This window comes from Bidens hawaiensis, unplaced genomic scaffold (genome assembly GCF_021521415.1).
Source record: "Bidens hawaiensis isolate Kalapana, Puna unplaced genomic scaffold, B.hawaiensis_p1.1 tig00001960_1, whole genome shotgun sequence".
Classification (NCBI taxonomy): Eukaryota; Viridiplantae; Streptophyta; class Magnoliopsida; order Asterales; family Asteraceae; genus Bidens; species Bidens hawaiensis.
In genome coordinates this window covers 3,301,152-3,320,242 of record NW_027491108.1, presented here as the reverse complement: position 1 = coordinate 3,320,242, position 19,091 = coordinate 3,301,152, and the positions used below count along the sequence as shown (strand labels likewise).

Genomic DNA, 19,091 nt, shown 5'->3' with positions numbered 1-19,091 from the left:
TTTTTCTGTTTGACCGTTTCATTGTACTTTTCCATTAGACGCCGCTGCTCGTTTATGAGCCATTCATTCGGATCATTTGTTTCTTCTTCTGGACCCATTGGTCCTTTCAGTTTCGCGCCGGCAAGATTTTGTAACGTGAGATCGTCTGGAGGAGTTTCAGTCTGGCCGTGAGGGGTTGTGATGAAGGGACGGTTACTGGTGGTGCGCGTAGAATCACGCGGCACCCTCAGAAACTGCTGTCCCTCATTGACACCCTCACGTTCAATATCCTCCAGAGCTTGATCAGCGTTGCGAACGCCAGAAACCATGGTGATTGATTTTTTTTATGTAGATCTGATGAGATCTGATTGCCGTTTGTAACAGTGGATGGCGCCAATGAAGAAACGTGGATCTACTCAGTGGTAGCAGATCTACTTTCCTCGGGTTTTGATTGTACTATTTCACCGATGGTTCCTCTGGATCTGTGTTCTTCCACCTACAAAATGAACAACGCCGTTAACTTACCCCTCAGAAAGGGACAGAGGGGTCCTCTTTGGGGTAACCCTCCGGCGTGAGAATAAGTATATGTAGGAGAAGATAATAATGTGAGAGTAAGGGAATCTGGAGAGTATTGCTTAATAGCTGAATACTGTATGTTACTCTGTATGATTGTGTGACTGTGTTTTTGTGTATCTTTCCTTGTGGAGTTGATGTTGTATTTATAGTGCTAGGGTTTCCACTGATTGAGCTGGGACCAAATTAGGGTTTTGTTGGCCTCCTCCAATCGATTTGCGCCACGTGTCCTTGGAGACACCTGGTGCTCTTTCATTGGTTATAATCACGTGGTAACCCATGAGTCATGCTGAGCTGTCCACCTTTCATTTAGCAGCTGTCAACATCAGCATATCCTTATTCCTTAAAAAGATGCCTTCTGGAAGGTTGTCTGACGTGCACAATCAAGGTTGCCCTAATCCTGATTTGGATAAGGACGAGGTTGATTATGTGCATGTGTGATATGCGCCCATCCTGAGGATGCGCGAGGTCTTCTCTTTATTCTCACGCGCAGATATTTCATGTGCAGATGTGATACGCACAAGCATGTAATACACGTCACGCGCGGATGCCCCACGCGTAGCTGCGCCATGCGCAACTGTGATATGGGTGGGCATGTATGATGCGCGAGTATGTGATATGCGCCGCGCGCGGATGCGCCACGCACGATGTGATATGCATAAGCATATATGATGTGTGAGCATGTGATACGCGCGAGCATATGTGATGCATGAGCATATGTGATGCGTGAGCATATGTGATGCTTGAGCATATGTGATATGTGCAAGCATGTGAAGCTTGAGCATATGCGATATGCGCTGTGCGCATAAGTTTTGGCTTTGTGCCTTGATAATATCTTTGATTTCTAATGTCTTGTATATATCTTGTGGGTTGACCCGCCCCGCTCGATGTTGAGGCGGGTACATACCTCTTCATCAGACAAATTTTTTTTCCTATAAGCAAGTTAACCAAACCGTAATAAATAAAATTCTTCTCTAAAACCTAAAACTTATCACCACATCGTGTCTGTTGGAGACAACCGTACCCATAAATAACGAGCATACGCAAACCACAAACATCCGACCAGAAATCACAATCACCTCACGTAAAAGTGACAACCATGGTGGCGAATCTAGCGGGCGGACCATAGGCGCATATGATGTCCCAAACATTCGGGTCAAAAGGGGTCCCTATCACACCATGCCACTATCAAAACCTTAACCAATGAGCTACTTGCAAACCCAAGGTGGGTGCGTATCACACACACCCGCGCACTTTTACCACTTTATTACATAAATAAATAAACACTTGCTTAAAGTTAACACTTGTACTACCCACATTATTTACTACTGTTATCATCACATATTTGATTCTTTTTGTATATTTTATTACCTTCATTTTTTGTGGTCGGCGATTTGACGGAATCTTCGGTTCTTCACCGCCGTCATTAATTCAGCATTTCCCCTTTTTTCGAAACCCTAATCTTGAATTTTCGTATAAAAGTATTAGTACTTAATTTATTAATTAAAGTTATAACTTTTATTATTATTATTATTTTAATTTTCACTTACAAGATTTACAATAAAGTTTATCCCTTTCATTTATCCGAGATCTGAAGCAAACAATAACGAATCCACCGACTGATTTTAGATCTTATTACTGTTCAATTTCTGTCGGATCCGGATCCAGGTTAGTTTTACTTAAATTAATAATCATTTTTAGGGTTTATTGTTTGTTTCTAATTTGGGAATTTGTTTCATTTTTGATGCGATCTCTGTTTTTAATTTTAATTTTTGAAATGTTGTTGACTGATTATAAACTTTCCCGAAACGGAAATTAATTTAATTTGGGGGAAATTAGTTGGGATTTTGGTAATTTATATTTCAGTAATTTATTTGAAATTGTTGCAGAATATGTAGCCATTGATAACCTGCAACTAATTTCAAGAATCAAGATCAAATTTTGAAATGAATTCGATCATGGAAGAAGCAGTTAAAGCAAAACAGAGTGCAGAGAAGCTATTTGCAGTTAAAGATTTCATGGGTGCAAAACATTATGCTTTGAAAGCTCAATCGATTTGCCCGCAGCTCGAAGGCGTGCCGCAAATGGTGACTACTTTTGAAGTATTATCCACTTTGCAGAACAGAGTTAATGGTGAGGTTGATTTGTACTCTGTTCTTGGAGTAAACGCGTCTGCAGAGCGGTCCGTGTTGAAGAAACAGTTCAAGAAACTGGTGGTTCTTCTTCACCCGGATGATAATAGAACAGTCGGTGCTGCTGAAGCGTTTAAGCTTGTTTCGGACGCGTGGAGCGTGTTATCGGATAGATTGAAAAGATATAGTTATGATGTTAAGAGAAATAGTCAGTTTTTAGCGGCGGGTTCGCAGTCGGTCAGTAAACTTGACACATTTTGGACGGTTTGCACGTCGTGTCGCGTGCAGTATGAGTATCTTAGAAAGTACGTTAATAAACGGCTTTCGTGTAAGAATTGTCGGGGCATTTTTGTTTCGGTTGAAACTGGGTCGGCTCCCGTGACTTATTGCCCGTGGTCGTATGCCGCTGAGAATAATAATGGTAATGGGTATGCGAATTTTTCGTATAATGTTAATTCATCGGTATGTTTTGGTGGAAACGGGTCGTCGGTGTTTCATTCAGATCATGGTCCCAAATACGCGAGCGGGTTATCTTTTCAGTGGAGTAATTCGACGAGTCATAAATCGAATGGAAGAGCAAAGGGATACGGAAAACATGGGCCCGGTGAAGTCACGGGCCTCTCGGGTGTTAGGCTCGGTAGGCCGCCAAAGAATAGAAAGGTTGAAGATGTTAACGGGCCAGGCCCGGATTTGGTGGTGCCAAACGGGAATGTGGTCAACGAGACATTGACCCGATGGTACCCACCGGCCCCAGTCATCGATGTCAGAAAGTTGTTAATCGATAAAGCCCGATCGGTTATTCGGTGTAAGTTAGAAGAAATGAAACTAGCTTCAAAGAACGGGAAAGCCGTAAAGAAACAAAGCCCGGCCCCGATAACGGTCCCGGACCCGGATTTCCATGATTTTGACACCGATAGATCTGAGGAAGTATTCAAACCTAAGCAAATATGGGCTATATATGATGAAGAAGACGGGATGCCACGTTTATATTGTTTGATCCGCGAGGTCATCTCGGTCAGCCCGTTTCAAGTGCACATCAGCTACTTGAATTCAAAAACTGACACCGAATTCGGGTCGATAAAATGGATCGAATCGGGGTTCACTAAATCATGTGGAAGCTTCCGTGTCTTCCATTCGGAAACCATTGACCAAGTCAACATCTTTTCGCATCTTTTGGGTCGCGAAAAGGCGGGCCGAGGTGGGTGTGTTAAGATCTACCCGAAAAGTGGAGACGTGTGGGCCGTGTATCGGAACTGGTCGGTTAATTGGAACCAAAAGACACCAAAAGAAGTGATACATCAGTATGAAATGGTGGAGATTGTTGATGATTATAGTGAGGAACTTGGTGTTTGTGTAACTCCATTGGTGAAACTAGAAGGTTATAAAACGGTGTACCAACGGGATTTGAACGGGAACGGGAACGGGTCCCGTCGGATCCCGAGGCAAGAAATGTTTCGTTTTTCGCACCAAGTTCCGTCATGCTTACTTAGAGGGCAAGCACTTAATTTGCCCGACGGGTGTTGGGATCTTGACCCTGCTGCAACCCCAGAAGAGCTTCTTCGGGCTGCAATTGAGGACAAACCGGGAGCTAAAATGGAAGATTGATGATGTAAAGAGGTGTAAGTGTAACAGATAGTAATGTGTGTGAGGAATTTAGATAATTGGAATGGATCATAAGGTGGTTCATGGCGGCCGTCCGCGGCGGGCGGCAATGAGATCACATCTGTTGAGGGTTGAGCTAGTTTTGTCATCTTTGAAAACTTTTGAGGATGCATTTTAAGTTTTTAACACTTAAGTTTATTATACCTTAATGCTATTGCTAGTACCAATTTAACATATATGATATTTACATATGTTCATGTTGGACTGCTGGGATTGACTTACAAATGTTTTTGCCAAACCTGGTTTCTTGTTTGTTGGTTGTAATATGTATTGTATCATGACAATTTAAGAGTGCGATTTTCTTATGATGCATTGGTTATTAGAATACGCATCAGTTTTTATATTTTCACGCCCAATCAGTTTTTTATAAATTATCTGTTTCACTATTGATGATCAGCCATCAGCTTTGGATTCGAGCGGATTCGAGCTAATTTTAACAAATAAGCAGAATTATATCCAGTGATGAATCTAGGAATTTTTTTTACGGGGTGCATCGTTTTTAGATGCTCCAATTTCATAGAGTCATATATAAAAAAAGTCGGGTTGGTTTGATTATTTGGGTAGGTTCGACGGTTCGATTTTTTAATATATGTTTAAAGCATATGTAGTAATGATATCCCTTTTTTGAATATATGTTGTAGGTTGTATTTTGTTGGTTTTGACTCCGCGTTTAGGTTTTTCTCAATTTGGTTATTGGCTATACTGATGGCTTGGTAGATCAAACACAGTTCTTTGTTTTGTGTCTACATTCTCACCAAGCATAACTAAAATGTCGCTGTAGGTTTATAAGATACTAAGTTAGTTGATATATTATTCTCTATTTACCTAATAAGTTACTTAACGCTTAAAGAGCACGCTTTACAACAATGAACAAAACCAATACCGATTTCACTTTCGCATTTTGGCGGGGGTTATTAACTAGTTGATAATATTTAGAAGATTCAGTAACTTTTAATTTAGGAATCTCTATTCACAACATAGTGCATCATTGATAGAAACTAGTACTTAAGCCCCTTAGTGATTAGTTTGTAGGAGGGTGCTGACAAGTATTTGCTTGTTATTTGTTATAGCAATGAATTAATATGAATAATAATCTAGTCTTTTAACCTAAACGATTTTAAAAATAAGCAAAATCTCAAGGGATATACTTGATCTAAGGACAAAAAGACGGATTTCTAATATAAAATAGAACTTCAATACGTAAATTGTTTGGTAGGATTTTTATTTGGCTGTAATATAATAGTATAAATAGTGTTTATGTAATATCTTAAAATATATAAACTCATTATTGATGAGTTAGCACCGAAGATAAAGAGAAGAGAACGCTCACAAACATAAAGATAAAAGCTTACAAAAATAATCATGCATTTATTTATAAATCGTGCTTTTTTATTAATATCTTAAAACATAACGCATAAAGTCATGGATAGAGAACAACAAATTTAAAGATAACGCTTACAAAAATAATCACACATTATATAATTATGCAACGTTAGCATATCCTTGCTACAAAATTGACTCACATCATTCAAAACGATCACGCAACATAATTCATTCTTAAATATTAAAAAAAATAATAAAAAAAACCTACAACTGAACTTATGTCAAATAAACATTGGCAAGAAGCACTAGAGAAGAAACACATAAATCATGTCACTATCATCGGGTTTTTTAACCAATAAACAAAACTTATCTAGCCTTAGAAAACTTACCGAAGAACCGTAAACGGAAAAATTGACAATCTTATAGAAGTTAAAACTGTTGGAAAATTTTTGTGAAAAAAGCTATATATATATATTTAAACTTTAAATTATTTTATTCAATGTTGTTAGTCAATTAGTCAAAACCATTAAAATGTCCTTTAATTTGGTTAAAAAATCAAAATTTTTGTTAATGGTTCCTTTAATTTGGTCAAAAAATTAAAGTTTTGGTTAATAATGGTTGAATGGTTTCAACTTTCTACTATTATAAATACCAAGGAAGCTCATTGGTTGTAGACACACAAAAACACACCAAACAACACATTCTTTCTTGTGTTTTCTCCAACTTTCTCCTTAAACAATTCCAACATTCTTGATCATCTTCATCATTTTCTTTAAGGTACTATTCGGGTGCTAGAGCTCTCCCCGGCAGTACATATTGCTTAGGCTGTTGTACCTTGGGAAACAAAACGGGGAGAGACCCGGAATTTGTTTTAAGGGCCCCGTGTAAAACACGATCCTCGGCCACAAGGACTACGACACCATTCTTCTACACCTTTCTTGCATTATTTTATTTCAATTGTATTGTAATTTTGATTTTTTCCGGTGTAATTCGTATTGTAATTTACTTGCTTTCTTAGATAGGTTTGATTCCTTGTATTGTAATCATTTTATTAAAAGTGTTTTATTTTTATACGCGAACGGTTTCCTACAATCTTAAAACAATTTTTTTTTAAATCACCGTTCGTGTATTCTAAACATTCTCGTGTGACTCAAACTAGTTTTGTTTCACGCGGTTGTGTTTTAAAAAAAACATTTTTTTCCATTTCTATTCAAAGGAGCGACTTTGTAGAAATGGAAACCGGTTACAATTCGGATTTTTTAACGCTAAACTCGTGGAAAAACCCATTGTTTGATCCCTTCAAAGTTGGACTTAGAACACCTTCGGTGGGTTAATTCGAGAGTTCGGATTAAAAAGTTTTGAGTAACTTTAATTTAGTGGGAGCGACCACTATTAATATTTCCGAAAAACTAACTTAGCATAGTTTATTTTTCAGAAAAAAATGGCATCACTGTCATCGAGCAAGATTACCGGTACGCCTTTGTCCGTTATGGTAGGAGCGACTACCATGGCTAATCACGCTGAAAAACCTGAGAAGTTCTCGGGTTTGCACTTTAAACGGTGGCAACAGAAGATGTTCTTCTATTTGACCACCTTGAACCTTGCTAGGTTCTTAACAGAATCCGCTCCACTAGCCACTAACGCGGAGGGGGAGATCGACGCTCAAACTTTGAGTGCGGTAGATGCGTGGAAGCATTCGGAATTCTTATGTTGAAACTATGTGTTAAACGGTTTAGTTGACGCATTGTATAACGTGTACTCTTCAATAAAGTCTGCCAAAGAATTATGGGAGTATTTAGACAAAAAGTACAAAACGGAGGATGCAGGAACAAAGAAATTTGTTGTCACCCGTTTCTTGGACTACAAAATGGTTGACTCTAAGACTGTAATTAGTTAAGTCTAAGAGTTGCAAGTTATACTTCACGACATCTTTGCTGAGGGAATGGCACTTAGTGAGACATTTCAAGTGGCAGCGATGATTGAAAAATTGCCTCATAGTTGGGTTGAGTTTAAGAATTATCTTAAACACAAACGAAAGGAAATGACCATTGATGATCTTATTGTTCGACTTCGGATAGAAGAAGACAATAAGAGAGCTCAAAAAGGTAGCCTAGTGGATGTTTCCGCCAAGGCTAACTTAGTCGAGTACGGTCAATCCTCCAAAGGGGGCAACAAGGGCAAAGGCAAAGGTAACAAAGGGAAAGCGAAAGTGGACCTTGGCGGGAAGAAAGGGGTTGTGAAAAATAAGCCTCCACCTTTCCAAGGACTATGTTACAACTGTAACGAGATGGGGCACCGGGCGAACTAGAGCAAGATACCGAAGCGCGAGCGCGCGCATTTGATGGACGAGGATGGCACTCCTCTCGTGGCGAAGATTACCGAGGAAGCGGCTTTCATCGAGGAAGTCAACATTGTGGGAGACGCTCCCAAAGGGTGGTACGTTGACACCGGCGCAACCCGCCATGTTTGCGGCGACAAACAACTCTTTAAGAATTTCAAAGAGGCGGCGAGTGACCAGAAGCTTTACATGGGGAATAAAGCGACTGCGGACATCATGGGGGAAGGCGATGTGGTCTTGAAGTGGACTTCTGGCAAGGAGCTCACGTTGACCAAAGTTCTCTATGTTCCCGAGATTCGTAAGAATCTTGTCTCGGGATGGATGCTCAACAAGCACGGATTTCGCTTGGTGATTGAATCGGATAAATTTATTTTATCGAAAATGGAATGTTTGTCGGCAAGAGTTATGCCGACAATGCTATGTTCAAATTGAATGTTATTGTTGTCAAAAATTCTATGAATAAAATTGCAACTTCTATTTACATGATTGAGTCGTCAAATTCTAATTCTTGTGTTTGGCATGGTAGACTAGGACATGTAAATTTTAATTCAATTCGACGTTTAATTAAATTAAATAGCATTCCATGTTTTAAAATCGATTCAAAATATAAATGCGAAACATGTGTTGAATCCAAACTAACGAGAAAGCCTTTCAAATCGGTTCAACGAATAACCGAACCTCTTGATTTAATCCACACTGATGTGTGCGATTTAAAAGCCACTCCCACAAGAGGTGAAATAAGTATTTCATCACGTTCATTTATGATAGTACTTGGTATTGCTATGTATACTTACTTAAAAGTAAGGATGAAGCAATAGACAAGTTTGTCTTGTATAAAGAAAATTATTATTGTTTAAAGTGAATGTATACTATATGAATAAAAACTTGTAAAGATGAGGTTGAAAATCAACAAAAACATAGAATAAAAACTTTTCGAAGTGATAGGGGTGGTGAATATGTTTCACCATTTGCGGAAATATGCGCAAAAAGTGGCATAATACATTAGTGTACCCCACCTTATACTCCACAATCAAATGGCATTGCGGAACGAAAGAACCGTACATTAAAAGAGATGATGAATGCCATGTTGATTAGCTCGGGCGTGAGCTATGACTTGTGGGGGGAGGCTATTCTCTCGGCCAATTATATCTTGAATAAGATACCCCGCAAGAAAACGGGCGTGACTCCGTATGAGTTATGGAAGGGTAAAAAACCTTCCTCACAATAACATTCGAATGTGGGGGCCTTGCCAAGGTGACGGTTCCGCCACCAAATAGGACCTAAAACCGTGGATTGTATATTCATTGGATATGCACACCATAGTAATGTGCATAGGTTTCTTGTACAGAGTCCAAGAATCCCAATGTACATGAAGGCATTATTGTTGAGTGGAAGACCAACGGTTTTTTCGAAAATGTGTTTCCCTGTTTAAGGAAAACACATGCGAGTTCATCAAGAGCGGTTGATGAAGCAAGTACATCAAGAGCGATTGATGATACTGATCATGATGAGAAACATGAACGACCCGAAATTGAGGAAGGTGAACTTAGACGAAACAAAAGACCAAGGATTGAAAAATCCTTCGGTCCTGATTTCGTGAGCTACATGGTTGAGGGTGAGCCCAATACCTACCGCGAGGCAGTTACCTCCGCGGAATCACCTCAATGGAAAGAAGCAATTAAGAACGAGATAGATTCTATATTGCAAAATCATACTTGGGAGTTAGTAGATCTTCCCCGGGTTGTAAACCCCTTGGATATTGTTGGATAATCTAAAGGAAGATGAAAGCCGATGGAAGTATTGATAAATACAAGGCAAGGTTAGTGATCAAAGGGTATAGACAAAAAGAAGGTCTAGACTATTTTGATACTTACTCGCCGGTCACGCGAATAACCTCAATAAGGTTGGTTCTTGCAATCGCGGCCTTACGAAATTTGGAAATTCACCAAATGGATGTAAAAACCGCATTTCTAAATGGCGATTTAGATGAAGAGATTTACATGGAGCAACCCGAGGGTTTGTCCGCCCCAGGGAAAGAGGGAAAAGTATGTAAACTAGTCAAATCATTGTATGGTTTGAAGCAAGCTCCAAAACAATGGCAGTTAAAGTTTGATCATGTCATGCTTGACAATGGTTTCAAAATAAACGAGTGTGACAAATGTGTGTATGTGAAGGACACGCCAGGAGGTTATGTGATTTTATGTCTTTATGTAGATGATATGCTTATCATTGGGAGTAATGATAAAATCTACAAAAGATATGTTGAAAGCGAGGTTTGACATGAAATACTTGGGTCTCGCAGACGTGATTCTTGGGGTTCAAATTACTAGAACCCAAAATGGTCTTATCTTGAGTCAATCTTACTATGTGGATAAAATTCTTGAGAAATTCCATAAGGATAACACGCGTGTCGCGTCAACTCCAATTGATACGACCCACCATCTATCTAAAAATAGAGGCGAGGGTGTGGCTCAGTTAGAGTACTTAAGAATTATTATTAGTCTAATGTACCTTATGACATGTACTCGACCCGATCTAGCTTATGCCGTGAGTAGCCTAAGTAGATATACTAGTAATCCGAGCGTGGAACATTGGAAAAGTATAACACGGGTTCTAAGGTACTTAAGATACACAAGAGACTATGGACTCCATTATAATCGAGATCCAGCTGTGATCGAAGGATACAGTGATGCAAATTGGATTTCGGATATAAAAGATTCTAAATCAACAAGTGGATATGTATTCACACTTGGTGGTGCAGCTATTGCTTGGAAGTCTTCTAAGCAAACGGTTATAGCTAGATCCACAATGGAATCAGAGTTTATCGCCTTGGATAAATATGGTGAAGAGGCGGAATGGCTACGTCAAATTATGGAAGATATTCCAATATGGCCAAAGCGTTTGTTGGTTAATTGCATACATTGTGACAGTCAATTAGCGATTGGTAGAGCCCATAGCGTGATGTACAACGGCAAATCAAGGCATATTCGACGTAGACATAACACGGTACGAAAACTCTCACAACGGGTGTTATCACGATTGACTATGTGAAGTCAAAAGAAAACATTGCAGACCCGTTAACAAAAGGCTTAAGCAAAGAGTTAGTTAACTAGTCGTCAAAAGGAATGGGACTAAAGCCCATGGGAAAAGGGGACATGAGGGAAACCTAACCTAGTTGACTGGAGATCCCAAGATCTAGGTTCAATAGGACAACTTAATCATGAAACCAAAAGTGGTCACTGTGGGGGAGTAACCTAAACCAAACTAAAAAGTGTTGCGCGCGCGCGTTCTAGTCCATTCCAATCAGTGACACATGTTGTAAGGATAAGCATAATAAAGGTTAATAATTTGTGGAAATCAACAAACCTATTGCTTTTAAAGATTCGAGCGAGAATCACCTATGTGAAAGAGAACTAGGGTCGGTTCGAATGGATTTTGGGGCAAAAATCCTAGAGCTCTCGCAGAACCAGGCTAGTGTTCTAGGACCATAATAGGACACGACAGTGAGGGGTTGGCCAGACCAGGGAGAGTGTTGTGTGAAGTGTATTGTCGTCTACATAAATGGGGGTATGTTCAAAGACATTGTGTCTACACACCGCTAGGAAACTAAGTATGCTTCACAAAGGAAGGTTCAAAGGGTAATACCTACCTATCCTGTAATGCTCAACTGTTGAATTGAATCTAAGAAACTTGCATATATGGATTGATCTCAATGTGAAAATGAATGAATTTTGTTTTCACATGTGGGGGATGTTGAAAAATATATGGAAATGAATAAGTTTTGTTTTCACATGTGGGGGATTGTTGGAAAATTTTTGTGAAAAAAAAAATATATGTGTTTAAACTTTGAATTATTTTATTCTAGGTTGTTAGCCAATTAGTCAAAGTCATTAAAATGTCCTTTTATTTGGTCCAAAAAATTAAAGTTTTGGTTAATGGTTCATTTAATTTGGTCAAAAAATTAAAGTTTTGGTTAATGATGGTTGAATGGTTTCAACTTTTTACTATTATAAATACCAAGGAAGCTCATTGGTTGTAGACACACAAAAACACACCAAACAACACATTCTTTCTTGTGTTTTCTCCAACTTTCTCCCTAAACAATTTTGACATTCTTGATCATCTTCATCATTTTCTTTAAGGTACTATTCGGGTGCTAGAGCCCTCCCCGGCAGTACATATTGCTTAGGCTGTTGTACCTTGGGAAACAAAACGGGGAGAGACCAGGAATTTGTTTTAAAGGCCCCGTGTAAAACACGATCCTCGGCCACAAATACTACGACACCATTCTTCTTCTACACCTATTTTGCATTATTTTATTTCAATTGTACTGTAATTTTGATTTTTTCCAATGTAATTCGTATTGTAATTTACTTGCTTTCCTAGATAGGTTTGATTCCTTGTATTGTAATCATTTTATTAAAAGTGTTTTATTTTTATACGCGAACGGTTTCCTACAAAAACATGACCCTTTGTTCCCACGCCAAACACATAGTAGTTCCAAACAGAGGATCAATGGGATGCTGATTCCATTGTTACTTGGATTAGTTTTCATAGGGATTCGATGAAAAAGAATTATTAGTGTCAAAATATTCACTTCCCTAGGAACAAACTAGCTCCATCTAGGTAAAGTCACACTTTCCGGAAGAACATTTCGGATTATAGGTCAATAGAGTTCCTAACTTGTTTAATCATATCATAAAATTTGAATCCATATTCACCTCCCAAATCCAAGTATCAAAATCTGTATTAAAAGTAACATGTTCAACCAGGTGACACAGCTAGCTCATTGAATTGGGATTCCTCCACCCCTCCCCAAATTGGACGACGCCAAGATGAAACTCACACCCCAATCTAAGTACACATTTCTTCACGTTCTCATGACTGAACAAATGAGGAAATTTTTGTCTAAGAAGCCAATCTCTAAACTATTGCTCTTAGGAATAACGTCCTTGGAATGAAGACCAACCGCATATTTCACCATTTGATGCCCCGAGTTGCTTCTCCTATCCACACTAATACCTTCTAAGGAACATCCCGTCATATATATCTATATCAAATAATACATTTGGGAAGTGCATGTTAAGAATTTATTTATTTAAGAGTTTTACAAGTTTTATTCATATAGTATACATTCACTTTAAACAATAATAATTTTTTTAAAGAGTAAAATTATCGTTAGTAACCATTAATAAGTATTATAGATTATTTAATAATTCATATTTAATTCACCACATTATTTAAAGTAATCACCAATATGATTACTATGTAAATAATAATAATAATAATAATAATAATAATAATAATAATACCCAAATATAATTAGTGTTTAAGGCAAGTCAGGTTAAACAACGGGTTAGATTCTCTTACGAAACCGTTACGAAACGCAAACCACCCACTAGTCCATGTGAATTGATTTAATAACCTTTACCCAAGGGAAAATCCGGATATTTGAAGAATCTCCATCGTCACTTTTGAGTGAGCACAAAATTAAATCCCATTTAACTCAAAAAGTATTTTCTAAGCTTTCCTTTTATCGTCCAGAAAAAAAAAAGAAAGAAAAACAATCTCAACGACTCCAATATATATTTTTTATCTTCACACATAATAAAAATAAAGACATTAAGTAAATACCTATGGACCTTATACAGAAGTGAGGGGTATCAATCGACCTCCCATCGACTACATATATAAAAATATTAAAAAATAATATATTTGAAAAGCAATTTAAATAAATATAAATTATTTATAGAAATAGATGATGATGTGGTGGTTTGTGAAAGTTGTTTAAGAAAATTGGGGTTTTTTAATTATGAATTTTTTAAATGTGAGTTAGATTGAGTTATGTTATAGGTTGTGAAGGTTTTTGGTTGTGAGTTGTATTAAGCAACGAGTCTCGGTATTAAATAAATTAAGTATTGGAGTTCCTACACTCCTCTTAATTAGCTACAATTACTAGTTTATATCAATCAATCAAAACATATATCTTCTATATATATCTCAAACAAAGCATAAGCACAACTACATTAAACCTTCTTATCAAATAATTATGGAAACCAGCAAACTGAACCCTTTAGACCCTGATGAGTTCAGGAAACAAGCCCATTCGATGGTCGATTTCATAGCCGATTACTACTCTAATATAGAGAAATATCCTGTATGTAGCCAAGTCAAACCGGGTTTTCTCACAGAAACTATGCCCAAATCACCACCTTTGCATCCAGAACCTATTGAAACTATATTGCAAGATGTGCAGAAGCATATCATTCCAGGCATGACTCACTGGCAAAGTCCTGGCTTTTTTGCTTACTTCCAATCGAATGCAAGCATTGGTAAATTTCTTGGTGAGATGCTTATTACAGGGTTTAACACGGTAGGTTTTAACTGGTTGGCTTCTCCTGCGGCCACCCAGTTAGAGATGGTTGTATTGGAATGGGTTTTGAATCTTCTTCAACTTCCTAAATCTTTCTGGTTTTCAAGTGATGGAGGTGGTGTGATACACGGGAGTACATGCGAGAGCTTTGTGTGCACATTGATTGCTGCTAGAGAAAAAAAGTTAACCAAGAACAAGACCATGGGAGGCATGTTAGAAAAGCTAGTTGTTTACTGTTCGGATCAAACACACTTTTCTCTTCGAAAAGCATGTCGAGTAGTCGGGATTACTCCAGAAAATGTTCGTGCAATCGTGACAACGAAGTCCATGAATTATGAGTTATCATCGCATGCATTGTTATTGGCGATTGAATCCGATGTTAGATCAGGTTTGATTCCATTATATGTATGTCTCACAGTTGGAACAACACAAACAACAGCAACGGACCCATTGGGAAACTTGTGTGAGGTTGCAAACCGGTTCGATATGTGGGTTCATGTGGATGCTGCTTATGCAGGAAGTGCATGCATATGCCCCGAGTTTCGTCACTTTCTTGATGGTGTAGAAGGTGCAACTTCATTCAGTTTTAACCCTCATAAATAGTTCTTGACCACTTTAGATTGCTGTTGTCTTTGGGTTAAAGATCGATCGGACCTTACAAAAGCGCTCTCTACTGATCCTGAATATTTGAAAAACAAACCAAGTGAGTCTAAACAAGTTGTGGACGACAAAGATTGGCAGATATCGCTTAGTCGATGGTTTAAAGCTTTGAAATTATGGATGGTGATGAAGACTCATGGAGCATCTGGGCTAAGAGAGTTCATAAGAAAACATGTGAAAATGGCTAAACGTTTTGAACAACTTTTGTCTACAGATGAGAGATTTGAAGTTGTGGTTCCTAGGAACTTTGCTGCTGTGTGTTTTAGAGTTTCGCCAACTGTGAGTAACCAAGGTTGTGATAAAGATCATATGAACCGGTTGAACAAGGAGTTGTTGGAATCGTTGAATAGGACTGGGCGTGTTTACGTGACACATGCGGTGATCGAAGGGGTTTATGTGATTAGAGTTGCTACAGGTGCAACTCTTATTGAAGACAGGCATGTGAGTATGCTGTGGGATTTGGTGCAAGAGCAGGTGGATGTTCTGCTAGCTAAGTAAGCGTGTTGTAAGTTAATAAAACCATAAGTTCATTGAATTATAAACTATATACATCGAACTTGTTATTATATTCCTTTTGATGTAGTATATACTATATATCAAAGGGATCGACCAATATATATGATTGGTTGGGATCATATAAGAAAGAATATATGTTGTAAGCCTTAGTATGTTTATATAGCATGCTTGTGATTTGTAATGCTCACTATATAGAAATTGATTAATTAATAAAATGTGTGAGATATTTCCAAAACAACTTTTTATATTATTATGGTTTTAGTGTATGTATAAGAATGTTTAATGAGTTGAATGAATAAGGAGACACCATTCAGTTCATGACAAGTATATCATGACGTGAACACGTATTTTAGGATTTGTAATGCTCCAAATGACGATCGCTTGACTAATTGGAAGTTTAGAAACCTGAATTGAAGAGCGGTTTCATCATTTGGACTATCGTTTCGAGATATATAGATTTTATATAAATCTATAAAATCTAAAACATAGTGTATATTCTTACGATAAAAAACCTAAAACATATGCTTGAAATTCAAATATAAATTAACGGAGTTAAGTTTGCTTGTTTTTTTAGCGGATGCCTAATGAGAAAAAATAGTGTAAATGTGGAAGTGGTGACAAAAATATTCTCATGTGGGATTATCGGCCAACTACAAATATATGAGATTAATAAATTTCAATCTTCCTTATTATTATTATTATCATTGGTATTTAATGTGTGCTAGTGTGAAATTTGATAATGCGTGGTTTAGGGAACATGAATATAATGTGGAACGATTTCTCAAACTTACTTCCTATATTAGTTATTAGATAACTTAAATTATTATTAGCTTAACCTGTCATAATAAGTGATGGATGCTTTTCAGCAATGAGATATGTGATTATTATGTGACCTGAACTGACCTGGCCTAAAAATTATTAAGCCGGAATATAAAAATATTTAGTGATATACAAAAGACGTAAAAAAATATCACCCTTCTTTTGGGTCAGCCACTAGTCACATATAGTTTTAATACTTGATTCAAACATGTCAATGTATATATTATAGAGTTTAGCTTCTATTAACAACATAAAATCAGTTTATATGCATATTTACATGTTATTCAAGTATGATATGACTTACTCATACCTAGTCTAACTCATTAAAACATAACGTTACATTATGATCCATATAGGTCAATATGGTTAGTAATAGTTTGTAATGAGTCTTAATAAATTTGTTCTATTTTTCACACGTTGGGTGTTACTTAAGTCATACTTGGCCATTCTAGAACATATAGCACATATATGTTGAATACGACTCGTTAAGACTGATATGACCTATATTATTACATGTGTAAAAATAGGTTTTAATGAGCTATATATATATATATAGGGGATAGATCATGCAATAAGTGATATTATAGCGAGAAGTGCGAAAAATGAATCTAAACCATTGATTGTGTTTAATCAATGGTCAACAATAGAAATGACATTATCGTAAATAAAGACACATATTTATGACATATTTTTAATTAAAAAGGGCATGTCTTTTGTGGTGTTGGCCTAATTAAACCAGACATTAATTTATCCGACGGTTATTTTTTCTAACATAATCAATGCTCATAAGATGATTAATACTAATTTAATATATATACATGATGATACATAAAAACATACACCAACTTGTCTCAAGTGACTACACGACATTAGTTTTACCTACACTACATTAGATATTTTTACACTACATTAGTTATGATAACACAGCATTTGAAAGTGTCCATACACTACATTAAATATGTCCAAAAATAAATTAGTTATGACTACATAACATTTGAAAGAGTGCCTACACTACACTACATTATTTTTGCCTACACTGCATATGATATGTCTACACCACATTAGTTATGACTATATAACACTTGAAAAGGTACCTACCCTATATTAGTTTTGCATACAGTATATTTGATATATTTACACAACATTAGTTATGACTATACAACATTTGAAAGTAAGCCTACATTACATTTGTTTTTTCAAGATTACATATGACATGTCTACACTACATTAGTTATGACTATACAAAAGTTGAAAGTATGCATACACTAGATTACGTAACTTTATCTACATTACATAAGATAAGCCTACACTACATTAGGTTGATTAAAATCAAACAAAAAATAAAAAAAAAAACACTTCACATTAGAGATCAAATAAAAAAATTAATTAACCACGTGTTAGAATAAAATTATTTTAGATCAAATGGATTTTAATTGTTCAAATTTTAGATGAAATTAATAATAATAATAATAATAATAATAATAATAGCAACAACAACAACAACAACTTATCATTTGATAGTAACTTAACATTAATTAAACCATTAATGAGTATGAGTTACAAAACAAAACATTTTATATTTTACTAACATACCCTTTTATTTAAATAATAAGAAATTAAAAAAGAAATCATGTGATTGGTTATAATCTCTTCTCGTATTTCTCACACTAAAAACACTTTTTAAATGAACTAAATTCTATATATATATATATATATATATATATATTCACTTATTTACTTATTGGGTGTTAGTTCAGTTAGACATAGCATTCCACATTGTAACTAATAAAGCGTGCTAACACTTAATATTAGCCATCACATCTATATAACATAGATACAAACTACAAAGACCACAAAAAGCGTTTGAATGACAAGTTATATAATACAAACTACAAAAACTAAAAGAAGCGTAGATACAAACTACAAAAACCACAAGAAGCGTTTGAATAACAAAAGAGAGAAAAGCGGATATATATGATCAAATCGAAAGAGTGTGACATGGACAAAGGAGCGAATTTTAACAAGAATGTTAAAGAATATTATGTTATTCCCAAATTAAGATATTTTAATACTAGTTATTAAATTTGGATATTTTTGTTACCTAATTTGAAATTTTGTTTTCACTATTCTTTTTTTATTAGTGCACATAGTGTGATAGGCGTGCATATTTACAAACTATATGCAAGAAAATAAATTACAAATGACCTATTCATCACAAATATTTACAAACTTTTTTTTAAATGTTTGTTATTAATTTCAAGTTGTAAATGCTATATGTAAAAAAAAACCCCATTATTTGCTAAAAGTTTCACAACTTTATCATAAATTAGTCACAAATAATATTTGTTACAAGTCCATTTTTTAAAATGCATCTTAAATCCACCAATAGATATACTTCAATAATTTAGTCATCTCAACCGTTTATCCATTGAAAGTTGTATCCAGTGCTAAATAAATTAGCCGTTCGATTTATTTTTAAATATTTCATTAAATTTGATTGGATTAAAGAAAATTTCTTATAAAACTCTCAACAACATTTTGAGACCCTAAAGGCATAACTAGCTAAAATCATCAAGACCTCTTTCTCTCGCCGCCTGCCACTAATCCCACTGTCGAATCATGAAATGAATCTGACCTGATCATTGACGATGTTTCCACGGATTTTCGAGATGAACGAACCACGTCTTGATCTTCTTCTCCGGTTGCTTGAGACCTG

General features: G+C 36.3%; 1 protein-coding gene and 1 pseudogene across 1 annotated transcript; both read left to right on the top strand.

Annotated features, from left to right (window-relative positions):
• The first annotated feature begins 2,076 nt into the window (after window positions 1-2,076).
• Window positions 2,077-4,289, top strand: LOC143602464 (uncharacterized). The gene is made up of 2 exons (XM_077079558.1): window positions 2,077-2,220; window positions 2,442-4,289. The coding sequence occupies exon 2, from the start codon at window positions 2,499-2,501 to the stop codon at window positions 4,287-4,289; it is 1,791 nt and encodes a 596-aa protein (XP_076935673.1). The 5' UTR covers window positions 2,077-2,220; window positions 2,442-2,498.
• Window positions 4,290-8,010: 3,721 nt separating this feature from the next.
• Window positions 8,011-15,538, top strand: LOC143602454 (tyrosine decarboxylase 1-like; annotated as a pseudogene).
• Window positions 15,539-19,091: the final 3,553 nt, after the last annotated feature.